The sequence below is a fragment of the Rana temporaria genome, chromosome 8, assembly GCF_905171775.1.
Source record: "Rana temporaria chromosome 8, aRanTem1.1, whole genome shotgun sequence".
Taxonomy (NCBI): domain Eukaryota; kingdom Metazoa; phylum Chordata; class Amphibia; order Anura; family Ranidae; genus Rana; species Rana temporaria.
This window is the reverse complement of record NC_053496.1, coordinates 48,625,350-48,642,590: the sequence shown is the minus strand read 5'-3', so window position 1 is coordinate 48,642,590 and position 17,241 is coordinate 48,625,350. Positions and strand designations below refer to the sequence as shown.

Genomic DNA, 17,241 nt, shown 5'->3' with positions numbered 1-17,241 from the left:
GCTGATATCGTGTTGCTGCGTGTTAGTAAAAGTTTGGTGAGATACGATTCGTGATTTTCAGTGACTGTGCTTTAAATTTCGTTTTCTTGTCTATAAGCTGAAAAACACCTTAACGAATGTGCTGATTCCATTCTGAACAGTCGTTTTACATGAATGAGCGCTGCAGTCTCCTAACTTGCTTCTGAGCATGCGCGGGCTTAAATCGACGTTTTTACGTACACACGGTCAATGTTTAGAACACAGAAAACGACGTCGGCCAAAAACGACACATAAAATTGAAGCATGCTTCAATTTTTTTCTGTCGTTTTTTAGAAGACATAAAACGACGTTTTTGCCCACACACGGTCAATTAAATTGACGTTTTTGAAAATGACGTTTTTTTCCATCGCAGAAAACGATGGTGTGTACGCGGCATTAGTCTTAGGACTAAAATGGCATTTTAGTTTTAGTCCCATTTTAGTCTTCTGCAATTGTTTTAGTTTTAGTTTTAGCCGTATTTAGTCTACTAAAATCTCCAGTACATTTTAGTCGACTAAAACAAATTTTAGTTTTCTAAAATCGAATGGGCGTAATTAATTTTTATTGCATTAGTTAAACATTTCTCTACAATTTCTAAACTCCTTATAAACTGTTGGAGTAAAAAATCTAATATGTTATTATTTATGGTATTGAGGTATGAACTACATGTGTTAATTTTGAAGTACCAATTTAGTTTTAGTCTTAGTCCTTTGACTAAAATGGCATTTTAGTTTTAGTCCCATTTTAGTCTTTTGACTAAAATGCCATTTTAGTTTTAGTCATATTTTAGTCAATTCAATTGTTTTCGTTTTAGTCGTATTTTAGTTTACTAAAATAGTATTCATTTAGTCGACTAAAATGTTTTAGTTGTTTAAGTCGGCAAAGTTAACACTGCAGGTAACAGACCCGAGCACCGGATTGGCTGGGAGGCACTGGGTGAACAGCGAGCGCCCAGCATGGCGCACACTGTTTACCTTTTTGGACGTCTATTAGAGCCTATTAGACGTCTGTTAGAGCCTACGGCTCTAATCAGGTGCTACTCAGGTTCCAGGCGCCCAAAAAGCGACCATAGATAGATTTATGGCAGGAGAGAGGGGGCGGCGCCCGTGCGCCCTAATGGACTGGTGACAACACTGGGGTAGATTCAGGTAAGAGATACGACGGCGTATCTCCAGATACGCCATCGTATCTCTGAGTGTGCGGCGTCGTATCTATGCGCCTGATTCATAGAATCAGTTACGCATAGATTTGACTAAGATCCGACCGGCGTAAGTCTCTTACGCCGTCGTATCTTAGTTGCAATTTTAGGCTGGCCGCTAGGTGGCGCTTCCGTATATTTACACGTTGAATATGCAAATTAGGTAGATACGCCGATTCAGAAACGTACGTTTGCCAGGCGCATTTTTTTACGTCGTTTACGTTAAGCTTTTTCCGGCATATAGTTACCCCTGCTATATGAGGCGTATCCTATGTTAAGTATGGACGTCATTCCCGCGTCGAGTTTTGAAAATTTTACGTGTTTGCGTAAGTCGTTCGCGTCGAAAGCAATGACGATTTGCGGCAGGATTTCAAGCATGCGCACTGTGATTTGTTCATGAACGGCGCATGCGACGTTCGTAAAATACATCAAATATGTGATGTCACAGTAAATTTAAATAAAACACGCCCACATCATCCACATTTGAATTACGCCGGCTTACGCCGGACCACATATGTTACGCCGCCGTAACGTAGGGCGCAAGTTCTTTCTGAATACGGAACTTGAGCCCTAAATTACGGCAGCGTAACGTATCTGAGATACGTTACGCCGCGCAGGGAGATACAACAATGTATCTGAATCTGCCCCACTGTGTCCCTATCTCCCAATCGCGCTCCTGCGTTTTCACCCTGTCAATGGAAAACTGCAAGTTGCTGTTTTCACAAACATTAACCAGGCACGTTCCACAAATGCCCTAAGAAATGCCACACAGCCATCACAAGCGGCTGCAAAGGGGCTGCAGGAGATCAACAGCACCGAGTTATATAACAAAGGATGGAAAATAAGGAAAACTTTTTTTTTTTTTTTTTTATAACTTAAAAACGTGCCAGTTGGTTATAATCCATGGTGCTTTAGCAAAGTAAATCTTTCAATTGGGGTTTAAATCTTCTTTATGAGCATTGCAGGCCGCGGTGAGTTTTGATCAGATGACAGACAATTGTTTTTCCTGTAACAATAGAAGTGAAGTGTGCAAAATATTATTGGTTACCCAATTATAATAGAACAGAGGGATGGAGAGGAGGGCAGGGGCAGAAGGGATATAAATCGGACCGCAGGGAGTGACATCAGAAAATCCGGCCAGAAAGATAGACGGAAGGAGACGGAAGGACGCGGTGGAGAATAATGGGAAAGTCAATGAGGGTGAAGGTGCCTGGTCTGCTGGAGCACTACCTACCTGCTCTGTGCCTCTTCTACCTATCTGCACTCCTCGGACTGTCATCCACACAGTCATCAATGTAAGTGAATACTGCCCTGATTCCACTTCTAGGATATGTAGATGTGCTTTATGATTTAAATGTAGTGTGGGTGGTCAACTTTCTTGATATGAGGTCTCGGAAATTCTAACAGCAAATGTCCAATGCAGCCTACATACGGTCGGATTTTCCGACAACAAGTTCACATCGAACATTTGTGTTCGAAATTCCCACCGTGTGTACACGGCAACAGACTATGGACATGATAGAGGAGATGGTCAGAGACTGCAGACATGATACAGGAGATGGTCAGAGACAGCAGACATGATACAAGAGATGGTCAGAGACGGCAGAGATGATACAGGAGATGGTCAGAGACAGCAGACACAATACAGGAGATGGTCAGAGACAGCAGAGATGATATAGGAGATGGTCAGTGACGGCAAACATGTTACAGGAGGTGGTCAGAGACTGCAAACATGATACAGGAGATGGTCAGAGTCGGCAGACATGTTACAGGAGATGGTCAGAGACTGAAGACATGATACAGGAGATGGTCAGAGACTGCAGACATGATACAAGAGATGGTCAGAGACTGCAGACATGATACAAGAGATGGTCAGAGACTGAGCTTAGGACATAATATAAAAGATGTCAGAGACTGAGGACAGAATATAAGAGATGGTCAGAGACTGCAGACATGATACAAGGCATGGTCATTGAGTGAAGACTAGATATAAGACATAGTCAGAGACTGTGAACATGCTGCAGGAGACATATTACACAAGACGACTAGAAATCACTACTATAACAGGGCAATAGGAAAACACAGAATAGTGTCTGCAGAGACTCTAAAGGTCACAGTAAAGGTGCAAAAGGGCCACAAATATCAAGTGTGGCCCCCGACATCACCAAAGGGCCGCACATACAATTCAGTAAATATTCAGTGTCAGAGGCAGCAGGGACACAATAGGATGTAGACAAAGACTATGGACATGATACAGGAAATGGTCAGAGGCTACGAACATGGTACAGTAGTTGTTCAGAGACAGTAGACATGATACAGGAGATGGTCAGAGACTGCAAGCATACTACAGGAGATGGTCAGAGACTGCAGACATAATACAAGAGATGGTCAGAGACTGCAGACATGATACTATAGATGCAGCATTGTCCCCTGCTGGCTCTAACACTGAGAAATGAGCAATTAAAAACAACGGTTATTGCTTGGATCTCAGAGCTCCATGAGCAGAGAGCTTGTGACTGTCAGTCAGCACCTCTCTGCTCTGACTCCCCGCGCTCACTGGACCATATGGTTGAGATCCTTCCTGACATCAGGCAACAGCAAGCATCTACGGGCAGAGGGCAGAATGAACTGCACTCCTGTGATCCACCGACAAGCTTTGGCTGTACTTCTCCTTTAAAGCGGGGGTTCACCTGAAAAACATTTTTTAACAGTAGATTGAGGCTAATTACGGGAAGCACAATCGGGCGTTGCCGAAAGAAGCCGAACGTCGGTGCGGCTCTATACGGCCCCTGCGCACCGACGTTCGGCTACTTTCGGAAACTTGTGACGCGCTGTATGCGACCGTCGGAAGGCTGTCAATCAAATAGGAACGCCCAGTCCCGCAGACCATACCCGGAAGCGGCGGGAGAACATCTATCTCTAAAACGGTAAGTACTGCATTGATTTAAAAAAAAAAAACACCCGATTGTGTTTCCCGTAATTAGCCTCAATCTACTGTAAAAAAAAATTCCACTTTAAGCTCTGTCTCCTCAGTGGGCAAGTGGGACCTCTGCAGAGAGACTACTGCTTCCACACAGCAAGCAAGGGTCCTTCTGCAGCATAATGAAAGGGGACGGACTTTTCTTCTCTGGATGTGGATGCTTTCTAAGTTTGTTGGAACTGGAATGTATTTTACTGTTATAGAGCTCAGTTGGGCTATAAGGATTGTGTTCTATGTATCACAAGTCCAGCTTGCTTTGATGTGTTTTTCATATTATCCTATTTATAAAAATGTAAGATTAATGATCTGGATTCCTGAATAAGCTCAGCTGTAACGTGTGATCTTCAAGGTGGAAGAACACGGACAGTGATGAAACGGCTCATCATACGGTTACAATTATGCGGAACAAAATCTTTACAAACATTACAACATACACAACCCATGGTGAAAGTACAGATAACACTTCTATAAAATACTGGACTTCATTTATGTTGTCAAAAGATAACCGTTTTTGACACGGCCCTCATTAGATAATTAGAAAATGTTTGCTAACTACTTCTTCTTTTTATTCATGTATAGTTATAATAGTAATAGTTTGGGAGTGATTGAAACCGGGTTGAACAGAATATATATGTTTTTGGGAGGGCTGTTCATCGACCCCTCAGTTGATTTTCCTGCTCTCATGTGAATTTCCTGAAATACAATCCAAAATGAAACCACACACAGTGCTTTGAAAAAGTATTCATACCCCTTGACATTTTCCACAAATTCACAAAGACATGAATGAGCGAGTTTGGGGTGGAGGAACTTGACTGGGCTGCACAGAGTCCTGACCTCAACCCGATAGAACATCTTTGGGATTAATTAAAGCGGAGACTGTGAGCCAGGCCTTCTCAATCCCACACAAATGCCCTTCTGGAAGAATGGTCAAACATTCCCATAGACACTCTCCTTAACCTTGTGGACAGCCTTCCTAGAAGAGTTGAAGCTGTTATAGCTGTAAAGGGTGGGCCAACTCAATACTGAACCCTACTGACTAAGACTGGGATACCATTAAAGTTTATGTGCGTCTAAAGGCAGGTGTCCCAATACTGGCCCAGATTCAGGTAGCAATTGCGCCTGCGTAACCATAGTTACGCAGCGCAATTGCTGACTTGCGCCGGCGTAACGAGTTCTCCTGATTCAGAGAACTCGTTACGCCGACTGCAGCCTAAAATCTGCGTGGCATAAGGCTCCTATGCCACGCAGATTTTAGGCTGCATTCTAGCGATGACCGCTAGGGGGCGCTCCCATTGTGATCTGTGTATAGTATGCAAATTGCATACTAACACCGATTCACAACGTTGCGCGAGCCCTGCGTACGCAAATTACGTAGTTTGCGTACGTCGGGTTTCGCGTAAGGTTACACATCCTAATAGCAGGCGCAGCCAATGCTATAGGATACCCGGCGTTCCCGCGTCGCGACGTTCGAATTTTACGTCGTTTGCGTAAGTGAATCGTGAATGGCGCTGGACGCCATTCACGTTCACTTTGAAGCAAATGACGTCCTTGCGACGTCATTTGCCGCAATGCACGTCGGGAAAGTTTCCCGACGGAGCATGCGCTGTACGCTCGGCGCGGGAGCGCGCCTAATTTAAATGATTCCCGCCCCCGGCGGGATCATTTACATTGCGCGCGCTTACGCCAGGCAATTTTGCCGGCGCGCCCTCGCAATTTACGGAGCTACTGCTCCGTGAATCGAGGGCAGCGCAAATTATTTGCGGGGGCGTAGGGCAAAATCGTTGCCCTGTGCCTCCGCAAATAATGCGCAAGTCGTACCTGAATCCGGGCCACTGTTGGTAATATAGTGTATATTGGGTATACAACTGAGAGTACGGTATATTTCCTCCCAGCCTTCTGCTTTAATAGTATTTGATGATTCATGTCTTTCAGTAACTACATGGTCTTTCTCCCGGCCCAATTGCACTACCCATCCATAGAAACGGCTTGCCTCGTGCTGGATGGTGCTGTTGGCCATCCCAGAATAGATATAACTGTGACCTTGGAGACTTTAGGAGAAACTGTCGTTATTTATCCTAAAGATGGGTGTTCCCAACTGCCCATTTCTTGCTGCAAGTTCAAGGTGAGTGCGTTGTTACGTTGTGGGCTAAGATGATAAACTATGTCTTGTAACTTTTCACTTCTTACCTTTAAAGCAGGGGGAAATGCAGCGCTAATATGTGATAAATATATAATTCATGTGGTTATTGTGAATAAAGTTCATGAAAAATAATATAAATAAAAATTCGTTCTGGAGTAAGAATTAAGTCCAGGAAAAAAGGTTAAGTGTAAACAAAATTCCAAAAGCCGTGAAGAGAAAGTACTCAGTGATTAGTCCAGCATAATTTTCTCAGAAAAAAGGCTGTTGAAAAAGTGATGTGACAAACTCCAAGTTGCTAATGGTGAAATAAATCTCTGCAGTACACCCGTAAGGAAAAATTGCCTGCTTACCAGAATGGAAGACTGCTTTGCATCAGTCTCATGGAGCATATGGGAAGTACGTATGGTCTTCCCAAAACCAATCCGCCTGGATGATCAGAGTGGAACTCAGCAAAAGGTCCAAGGTGTAACATAAACGATAAAAAAAGAGGGGATTCTCATAGCGTATTAAGTTTTTCAAAGAGGTAGGTGTAATAAAAGGTTGCACTTACAATCATATGATGAATAATAGGCAAAAAAGTCAAGGGACTCGCTTCCACTCCGTTGAAGTCCTATCGAGACGAAACGATCGTAGGGTGCCATGACGTCATCGTGTTCCGTCCTGAACGCCGGCGGTGTGTTTGATCGAGTAGCGAGAAGCACATGATGCCCAATCATAGGGGTCAATAAGGAGCCTTGATGCATTTTGCACACAGGATACCCAAATGTATGGGGTCAGTATGAAACCTTGAAGCATTTCACACACCGGATGCCAAATCATAGGGTTTAATCACTTGCCCACCAGAGGACGTCCTTCATTTTGTGCGGTGATATCTGAATGATGCCTGCAGCTACAGGCATCATTCAGATATCACCGTCTTCAGCCGGTGATTCTGTGCACAATAAGAATGATCAAATCGGCAGTTCCGCCGCTTGATCGTTCTTATAGGCAGCGGGAGGGGACGCCCCCCCTCCCGCCGCCATCCGGTGCTTCTCCGGGCTCTCCCGTGCCATCGGGGGCCCGGACAGCGAATCGGCCAGCGCTCGCTGCAGAACCATAGAGATGACTGGTGACCAGACGATCACAGTCATCTCTATGACCGTCGGAGACCCGGGCGCGACGTTATGACGTCACGCCCGGTACCCGGAAGTAAACAAAGCTGCAATCGCGGCTGTCAGTGTGAGATCGGTGAATCTTTTTTCACCGATTTTCATGCTTGTAAGCCTGGAGGAGAGATGTGGGGTCTTATTGACCCCACATCTCTCCATAAAGAGGGCCTGTCAGAATGATTCCTATTACAAGGGATGTTTACATTCCTTGTAATAGGAATAAAAGTGATAAAAAAAAAAAAAAAATTTAAGTGTAAAAAAAAAAAAATGAATTAAAAAAAAAAAGTTAAATTTTATTTTACAACGCCCCTATCCCCGGTAGCTCGCGTGCAGAAGCGAACGCGCATGAAAGTCCCGCCCACATATGTAAACGCCGCTCAAACCCCACATATGAGGTATCGTCGCGTGCGTTAGAGCGTGTGCAACAATTCTAGCACTAGACCTCCTCTGTAACTCGAAAATAGTAACCTGTAAAAAAAAATAAAGCGTCGCCTATGGAGATTTTGAAGTACCGAAGTTTGGCGCCATTCCATGAGTGTGCACAATTTTAAAGCGTGACATGTTAGGTATCTATTTACTCGGCGTAACATAATCTTTCACATTATACAAAAAAATTGGACTAACTTTACTGTTTTGTTGTTTTTTAACCACTTAAAGACCTCAGGTGTTTTTCAGATTTGGTGTTTGCAAGACTAAAACATTTTTTTCTGCTAGAAAATTACTTAAAACCCCCAAACATTATATATATATATATTTTTTTCTAACACCCTAGAGAATAAAATGGCGGTCATCGCAATACTTTTTGTCACACCGTATTTGCGCAGCAGTCTTACAAGCGCACTTTTTTTGGAAAAAATTCACTTTTTTGAATTAAAAAATAAGACAACAATAAATTTGGCCCAATTTTTTTATATATTGTGAAAGATAATGTTACGCCGAGTAAAATGATACCCAACATGTCACGCTTTAAAATTGCGCCCGCTCGTGGCATGGCGTCAAACTTTTACCCTTAAAAATCTAGATAGGCGACGTTTAAAAAATTCTATAAGTTGCATTTTTTGAGCTACAGAGTAGCTCTAGGGCTATAATTATTGCTCTCGCTCTAACGATCGCGGCGATACCTCACTTGTGTGATTTGAACACCGTTTTCATATGCGGGCGCTACTCGCGTATGCGTTCGCTTCTGCGCGCGAGCTCGTCAGGACGGGGCGCTTTAAAAAAAAATTTTTTTTGTTTTCTTATTTAATTTTATTGATTTTATTTTTTTTTTACACTAAAATATAAAAAAAAAAAAAAATGATCACTTTTATTCCTATTACAAGGAATGTAAACATCCCTTGTAATAGAAAAAAGCATGACAGGTCCTCTTAAATATGAGATCTGGGGTCAAAAAGACCTCAGATCTCATATTTAGGCTTAAATGCAAAAAAAAAAAAATGACAGAAAAAAAATTGTCTCTTTAAGAGGCTGGGCGGGACTGACGTTTTGACGTCACTTCCGCCCAGCAGAGCTATGAGGACGGGTGGGGGCCATCTTGCCCTCACTCAAGTCCTCACTCTCCAGGCAGCAGCATCGGATCTCCTCCGCCGCTACCGACGGCTCCGGTAAGCGGCGGAGGGCGCGGAAAAGCGGCGGGAGGGGGCCCCCTCTCCCGCCACCGATAACGGCGATCTCGCGGCGAATCCGCCGCGGAGACCGCCGTTATCGTTTACACGGCCGCCCGCTGAAAACATGGATATCTCAGTTGTGGCAGCAGCTGCTGCCGTTACTGAGATATCCATGTTTAAAAAGAGGACGTATATATACAGTGGGGGGTCCTTAAGTAGTTAATTCATGAAACCGTTTTTTTTTTCCCAAAAAAAGGTGTTTGAAAAATTATTTTATTCCCTAGGATGTCTGCTAAAAAAATATATATAATGTTTGGGGGTTCTGATGAATTTTCTAGCAAAAGTGCCAGAATAGGCCCGGTGGGCAAGTGGTTAATAAGGAGCCTTGATGCATTTCACACAGGATGCCTAATCGTAGGGGCCCTGTTTCTATCTATGCGGCTGATTCATAGAATCAGTTACGCATAGATATTCCTAAGATCCGGCAGGTGTAATAGTTTTACACTGTCGGATCTTAGGATACAGTACCTCGGCCGCCGCTGGGGGCATTTCTCGTAGAAATTCCGCGTCGGGTATGCAAATTAGCACTTACGGAGATCCACGAAGCTTTTTCCCTTCGTTTTTTTTCCGTAAGTGTTAGTTTGCCGTCGCAAAATTAGGGCTGCTTTTACAAAGTGTAAACTTAGTACACCATGTAAAAGTATACCCTTCTATCCCGCGTCGCTGTCATTTTTATTTTTTTTTCCCGCCGCAACTCTTTTTTTCTTTTACACCCGTCGCGATTCTCAAAACTCGGTGCAACGTAACTTCGTGCAAAGCACGTCGGGAAAATCGCGTCGGAAGCATGCGCAGTACGTCCGGCGCGGGAGCGCGCCTAATTTAAATGGGACTCGCCCCATTAGATTGGGCACGCCTTGCGCCGGACAGATTTAAGTTACACAGCTGCAAATTTCTAGGTAAGTGCTTTGTGGATCGGGCACTTAGGTAGAAATTTTGCGGCGGTGTAACTTAAATAGGAACATTTAAGTTAAGCCCGCTGGCTGTGGATCTGGCCCAGAATGCTTAAGGTAAATTGACCTTGCTATCAATCAGTTAGTGTACAAAACACATTGAGGCTCCTTATCTACAGTATCTCACAAAAGTGAGTACACCCCTCACATTTTTGTAAATATTTTATTCTATCTTTTCATGTGACAACACTGAAGAAATTACACTTTACTACAATGTAAAGTAGTGAGTGTACAGCGTGTATAACAATGTAAATTTGCTGTCCCCTCAAAATAACTCAGCACACAGCTATTAATGTCTAAACCTCTGGCAACAAAAGTGAGTACACCCCTAAGTGAAAATAGGCCCAATTTGGTCTAATGCCGCGTACACACGATCATTTTTCGGGATGAAAAAAACGTTGTTTTTCAAAAACGTCATTTAAAATGATCGCGTGTGGGCTACACATCATTTTTCAGGTTCTGAAAAACGACAAAAAAAAAAAATTCGAGCATGCTGCATTTTTTAACGTCGTTTTAAAATTATGTTGTTTTTCGGGTTGTAAAAAAAATGATTGTGTGTGGACTAAAACAACGTAAAAAAACCCGCGCATGCTCAGAAGCAAGTTATGAGACGGGAGCGCTCGTTCTGGTAAAACTACCGTTCGTAATGGAGTAAGCACATTCATCACGCTGTAACAGACAGAAAAGCGCGAATCGTCTTTTACTAACACGGAATCAGCTAAATCAGCCCAAAGGCAAATGGAACTTCCCCTTTATAGTGCCGTCGTACGTGTTGTAAGTCACCACGCTTTGCTAGATCATTTTTTAAAAACGATGGTGTGTAGGCAACGTCGTTTTAATGATGAAGTTGGGAAAGTTTTTTGACATGCTGAAAAACAAAGGTTTTTTTCATGCTGAAAAATGATCGTCTGTACGCGGCATCAGTGTTAATATTTTGTGTGGCCACCATTATTTTTCAGCACTGCCTTAACCCTCTTGGGCATGGAGTTCACGAAAGCTTCACAGGTTGCCACTGGAGTGTTGGAGACCTTGCGCTCCTCCACCTTCCATTTGAGGATGCCCCATAGATTCTTAGGGTTTAGGTCTGTAGACATGCTTGGCCAGTCCATCACCTTTGACCTCAGCCTCTTAAGCAAGGCAGTGATCATCTTGGAGGTGTGTTTGGGGTCGTTATCATATTGGAATACTGCCCTGCGGCCCAGTCTCCGAAGGGAGGGGATCACACTCTGCTTCAGTATGTCACAGTACATGTTGGCATTCATGGTCTCCTCAATGAACTGTAGCTCCCCAGTGTTGGCAGCACTAATGCTGCCCAGACCATGACACTCCCACCACCATGCTTGACTGTAGGTAAGACAAACTTGTCTTTGTACTCCTCATCTGGTTGTCGCCATACATGCTTGACACCATCTGAACCAAATAAGTTTATCTTGGTCTCAGACCACAGGACATGGTTCCAGTAATTCATATCCTTAGTCTGGTTGTCTTTAGCAAACTGTTTGCAGGCTTTCTTGTGCATCATCTTTTAGAAGAGGCTTCCTTTTGGGATGACAGCCATGCAGACCAATTTGATGCAGTGTGCAGCGTATGGTCTGAGCACTGCCAGGCTGACCCCCCACCCCTTTCAACCTCTGCAGCAATTCTGGCAGCACTCATATGTCTATTTCCCAAAGACAACCTCTGTATATGATGCTGAGCACGTACACTCAACTTCTTTGGTTGACCATGGTGAGGCCTGTTCTAAATGGAACCTGTCCTGTTAAACCGCTGTGTGGTCTTGACCACCATGCTGCAGCCCAGTTTCAGGGTCTTGGCAATCTTCTTATAGCCTAGGCCATCTTTATATAGAGCAACAATTCTTTTTATCAGATCCTCAGAGAGTTCTCTACCACGAGGTGCCATGTTGAACTTCCAGTTACCAGTATGAGAGAGTGAGAAAAATACCACCAAATTTAACACACCTGCTCCCCATTCACACCTTAGACCTTGTAACACTAATAAGTCACATGACACCGGGGCGGGAAAATGGCTAATTGGGCCCAATTTGGACATTTTCACTTATGGGTGCACTCACTTTTGTTGCCAGCGGTTTAGACATTACTGGCTGTGTGTTGAGTTATTTTGAGGGGACAGCAAATTTACACTGTTATACAAGCTGTACACTCACTACTTTACATTGTAGCAAAGTGCCACTTCAGTGTTGTCACATGAAAAGATATATGTCTGTAACTCAACACCGTAATGCGAGGCTTTCTCCCTGGTGTGGAGAAAGCCTCTTGAGGGGGAGGGGGCGAGCAGGCAAGTCAGGACACTCTCTACTTTGCAGATAGAGAAAGGAGCTGTGTGTTAGTGGGCGTCCTGACACTCCTGCTCGCCCCCTTCCCCCTCAAGAGGTTTTCTCCACACCAGGGAGAAAGCCTTGCATTACTGTGTGTGGTTACAGACAGAAGAACAGGAAGTGAGGATTTCTCAGAAGAAATAAGGACATTTAAAAGCTAAATGGAAGGATGAGGTACGTGAAGGAGGACTGCACTAAGGTAAAGGAAGCTATTTAGGGAAAACATGTTTTTCCTTTACAACCCCTTTAATGGCCAAAGTGACATATTCTGTCTAAGAAAGGTCCATCACATACCTGGGCGATTTCATTAAGAGCAGATGGGGTAATGTGTTTTCTTTCCCCCAAGTATATGTCTTGAGGGTTCACTGACATTGATTGCAGATGCAAAAAATTTAAATTTTTATAGCTGAGTTTAATGGGGTCTTGCATATCTCTAAATGGGTCTAGCTTTAATAAAACACATTATGTATATAACACATATGCAAACCATTTGATGGGTAATTATGGAAACTTTTCTATAAAGTCTTTCTTTCCTCTTACCCAGGTTCCACCTCCCAGCAAGGGCATCGCCGAAGTGGCAACAGTGAAAATTGTGGCGAAGGGAGACCTCTCTTTTACGGAAACAAAACAAGTCTTCATCCAGGGGATAGCAGATGGAATTGTGGTCCAAACAGACAAACCTCAATACAAGCCTAGCGACATGGGTAAGGTTTGGAATGGGATTTTGGGTATAGTAGACAAGGCAGAACACGATCGAAGGTGTCAAGGCTTACTTTTTTCCCAGATGGCTTTGTTTTAAAGTGTATTATTTTAAAAAGGCCATAAAGGGACCAATGATGAACAAAAATGGAAGAATGTAAAGCTGCAAATCGGACCTGAATTAAATGGGTTTAGGGTTGCGGGTGTAACACCCCCTTACTTCCAGTATGGGCACTACGCTAAAGTTAGTGGGGAATGGGAGAGTTATTTTGCTCCCATTAACAATTTGTCAAATTTGGGCTGCTGTCATTCCAGAAATGTCCTGTAGGTCAGCCTGCGCTCCAGAGGTGTTGTTTCCACCTCTGGGTGACAGGTGGTGCTAGAGGGGTTCTGACAGAGCAACTCTCCCCAGCAGCCAATTAGAGGAGTTTTCCCTCGCGGAGCATGCTGGGGAGGGGTATATCTGTGGCAGACGCCATCTTTATTGAATCTTCGCGGGGTCCCGGTTCCAGGTGCGGCATCCACCTTTAGGGTGCGCGCATCCATGGACCCCGCTGGCGTGGCCCACCTGGCCGGAGTTGCATGCTACACGAGGCTCCATCCTGATGGAGAAGGGAGCCCCAGTGACATACTGCGTCCCCAACTTTTCTAGGAAGATCCTTAGCTGAGGGCTGTACGGTGGGGGATCGGCTCAGGGAGAACCCAGAAGCGGGTTATCCAGGAGACTGTAACGAACCATCAGGGATCTGGTCACCAAGGTATTGACAGGTATGTTGCAGCTGTCAATCGGTGACCCTGTTTGACATATGCGTAAATCTACTGGGATGATTCGCTCAATTTGTCCATTTAGCTCATCCAAAGTAATAGGCCTGTGGCAGAGGCCCTAGAGCCGGGTCTGTGAGAGGCCTGTTCCTCCCAGCAATTTAAAGTGACACTTCGGCTGCCAGGCTTGTGGCAGGAGTCTGTCCGGGGGCACTTCACCCACTCTGGTTAGAGTGGCGATGAACTACAATTTGATACTACTGAGAGCAGGATTGCTCGGTTCATATCCAGGCCTGATACTGCAAAGTTCTCCCTCTTGTTTCATCAACCTTTTCTTCCGATTTGATGTTGATGTTGGCCGTGTTGGCCTGGAAATAAAGCATTGGAAAACCCTTTATTCATCGCCTGGATATTCGCTCACTACTTTGTTCTCTAACTGCACCCCTAGACAACACTAAGGTAACTTAATACGCCAATCCCAACAACAAATCAGCGGCTCCTGCGGGGGTAGCCCTACACGGGGATGCAAAGGTTTTTGGCTAAAGGTTTGTGGAGACTTGACCATCAAACTTATCTGTTTCAACAGCCAGCTCCATAAAGACATGGTTTTGATGAGTTTGGTGAGAAGGAACTTGAGTGGCCTGCACAGAGCCCTGACTTCAACCCTACAGAACAGCTTTGAGATGAGCTGACAGGCCAATTATAGACCATGTCTTCTCATCCAACATGATAATGTACACAAAGCCAGCTCTATAAAGATATCGTTTGATCAGTTTGGTGTGGAAAAACTCAAGTGGCTTTCACAGAGATCCAGTCCTCGCTCATAGTCTACAACCACGTGCACAAAGCTAGCTCTATAAAGACATGGTTTAATGTGAGGGAACAGGAGTGGCCTCCACAGTGCCCTGACCTCAACCCTACAGAGCATGACAAACTACACAAAGCTAGCTCTATAAAGATATGGTTTAATCAGTTTGGTGTGGAAGAGCTCAAGTGGACATCACAGAGATCCAAACCTCAGTTATAGTGAACATGAAAATGTACAAAAATTCAGTTCCATAAAAACATATGTAGCACCCTCTACCTTTTTTTTGTTTACAAACTTTTTTATTTGGTACAAAATGGTGGTACAAAAAGCAAAATGGCATACAAAAAAAGAGTACACATAAGAAAATGTCCAGGAGTCAAAAAATGGACAATAGTAAACTATACAAATCTTATGTAACATTAATAAAACATAGTTCTAAAGAGTAGAGAATTAAGATGAGGGTCAAAAAGTAGATATAAAACCATAAGTGTTATTAGGATAAACAGATCAGCAAAAGGAATTATGTGATTTAGATGGGATTAAAGAAAGTAGCAGAATGTTCAAACCATGGGTCCCATTTTTTATTATATATTTAAGTAGGTAGGTGCTAGTTAGGTTTTTGTGTAAGCTACCAGGGCAGATAAAATTAAGCAGGCCTATACTGTGAGCTAGGCCTGTTTGTTTAGATCTGGAGGCAGGAGAGTGGTTTAGTGTAGCAGCAGGTGACTGGCATGTACTTCAGCTATTTGGCGCCTCCTCTGTTTCCAGGGAGAATGTTCTGGAAAAGGGGCAGGGCAGAGAGCTAGAGCGACATGGGGTGCATGTGAGGAGCTCTGACCAATCCCCAACTAGGATTGCCAGGGGGCAAGCCTCCTACATATAACCATGGTCAGCCTGCTGGGAGAGGAGTTGTCGGCTTGGTGAACTGGATGATGGAGTGTTAGACTGTCGTGCCTGAGGGAACCCCTTTCTTGGGGGGGGGGAGTTTACCTCAGGCGGGGAGCTTGGGAGCTGGGAGGGAGCCTCTTCTTACACGGTCATGGAGAGGTGTCCTGGAACAGAAGCTGAAGCAGTGAGTTGGTCTGCACTTTAGGAGTAAAGTCATTCAGGAAGGATCCAGGGCAGGTGTCGGTGAGAGGAAAGCACAGTGGAGAGATCTGGAAAAGACATGCCAGGGGAGCTGGATGTAGAATCAGAGGGAGAGACTGTGGGAGTTTTGTGTCAAGTTGCTGCAGCCAGGAGGGTGGGCAGGATTTACAAGTCGGACTTGCTGTAGGGGTGATCACGTGTCCCGGATTGCCCGGGACAGTCCTGCATTTTTCAGATCTGTCCCGGGCACATTTATTCCAGGACAATACAGTGTCTCGGAATTAAACTGATACAGATACCCTCCCCCCGCCCCCCGGGGCAAACTGATGCCCCCAAAAAAGGCCGCCACATCACTGCTTTACACACTGACAGTACTTGTCCTGGCCGGGAATGCCTGGAGGAGCACAATCCCGCCCCCTGCTTGTGATTGGAGAAATCATAAATCCCGCCTCTTGTGTCCAATCACTGTGCTGTGATTTGTTACAGCACAAGCTGATTTTTGGGAAGGGAGGGTGTCCCTGAATGGTAGTTTGGAAATGTGGTCACCCTAACTTGCTGGCATCAGTAGGCCATCTACATTTATTCTTCTCAAGTAAATCGGTTGCTGCCACAAAGGGGTACTGCAGGCCCCGGCCTACAAAGGGTCATTAGGTAAAGACACTGAGACTTATTCAGAGTGAGGCCTAGTCATGTTCTGATGACAGGATTACTAAACTTGGACAGTGAAGTAGTGTGCTGGAGGAAGAAGTGTTCTGAGGTAAAAGTCTTTTGAGATTTGTGCTGGGAGAAGTGTTCTGAGGTAAAAGTCTGTCAAGTTTAGGGTCAGCCATCTTGTTCTGCTGAGAAGTGTGACGCAGTTACTTTATTCTTCAGAGTACTAATTCATCCGATGGGTATCCCATGTCCCTTTTACCCAACCAAGTTCAATGCCCTAATAAAAACAAGCAAGAGACTGTTCATTGACTAAGAAATGTGTCTAATGGATGTCTGGCAGCAGGGTAAAATGTGTGGATGCTGTAACACGTAGCGACCCCGCGGGGTCAGCGCTACACATGGTTCAACCAATTTGGCGTGGAAAAAACTTGAGTGCCCTGCACAGAGCCCTAACCCCAACCCTACTGAACACCTTTGGGATGATCTGAAATTCTTCTCATCCAACATTAGTACCTGATCCCACAACTGTTTTAATTTCTTTGGCAGAATGGTTGCAAATTCCTATAGACAACCTCCAAAAGCTCTGTTTTCATTTGTTTATAGCTTTGCAAAGAGTCATTACTTCTCTCACATTTTTTAGTTGCTGCCCATAACCCCATTATACAGATTCCACCTCACCTTCAGTTCTTATTTATTCTGGTGACCACTGACAATTGTAAGTGAAAATCCAATGTTTTGTGTTGTAAAGAGAATAGTTATGGGGACACTTGATCCAGAGAAAAGAGGGGAA

The 17,241-nt window shown here is 44.3% G+C and overlaps 1 protein-coding gene across 1 annotated transcript in view; it reads left to right on the top strand.

Annotated features, from left to right (window-relative positions):
* The first annotated feature begins 2,398 nt into the window (after positions 1-2,398).
* Positions 2,399-17,241, top strand: part of LOC120910395 (alpha-2-macroglobulin-like protein 1) — a 56,278-nt gene continuing 41,435 nt past the window's right edge. Inside the window, exons 1-3 of the mRNA XM_040322152.1 lie at positions 2,399-2,511; positions 6,129-6,318; positions 12,984-13,143. Of these exons, the coding sequence (XP_040178086.1) occupies positions 2,399-2,511; positions 6,129-6,318; positions 12,984-13,143 (463 nt within the window). The remainder of the gene's footprint in view (positions 2,512-6,128; positions 6,319-12,983; positions 13,144-17,241) is intronic.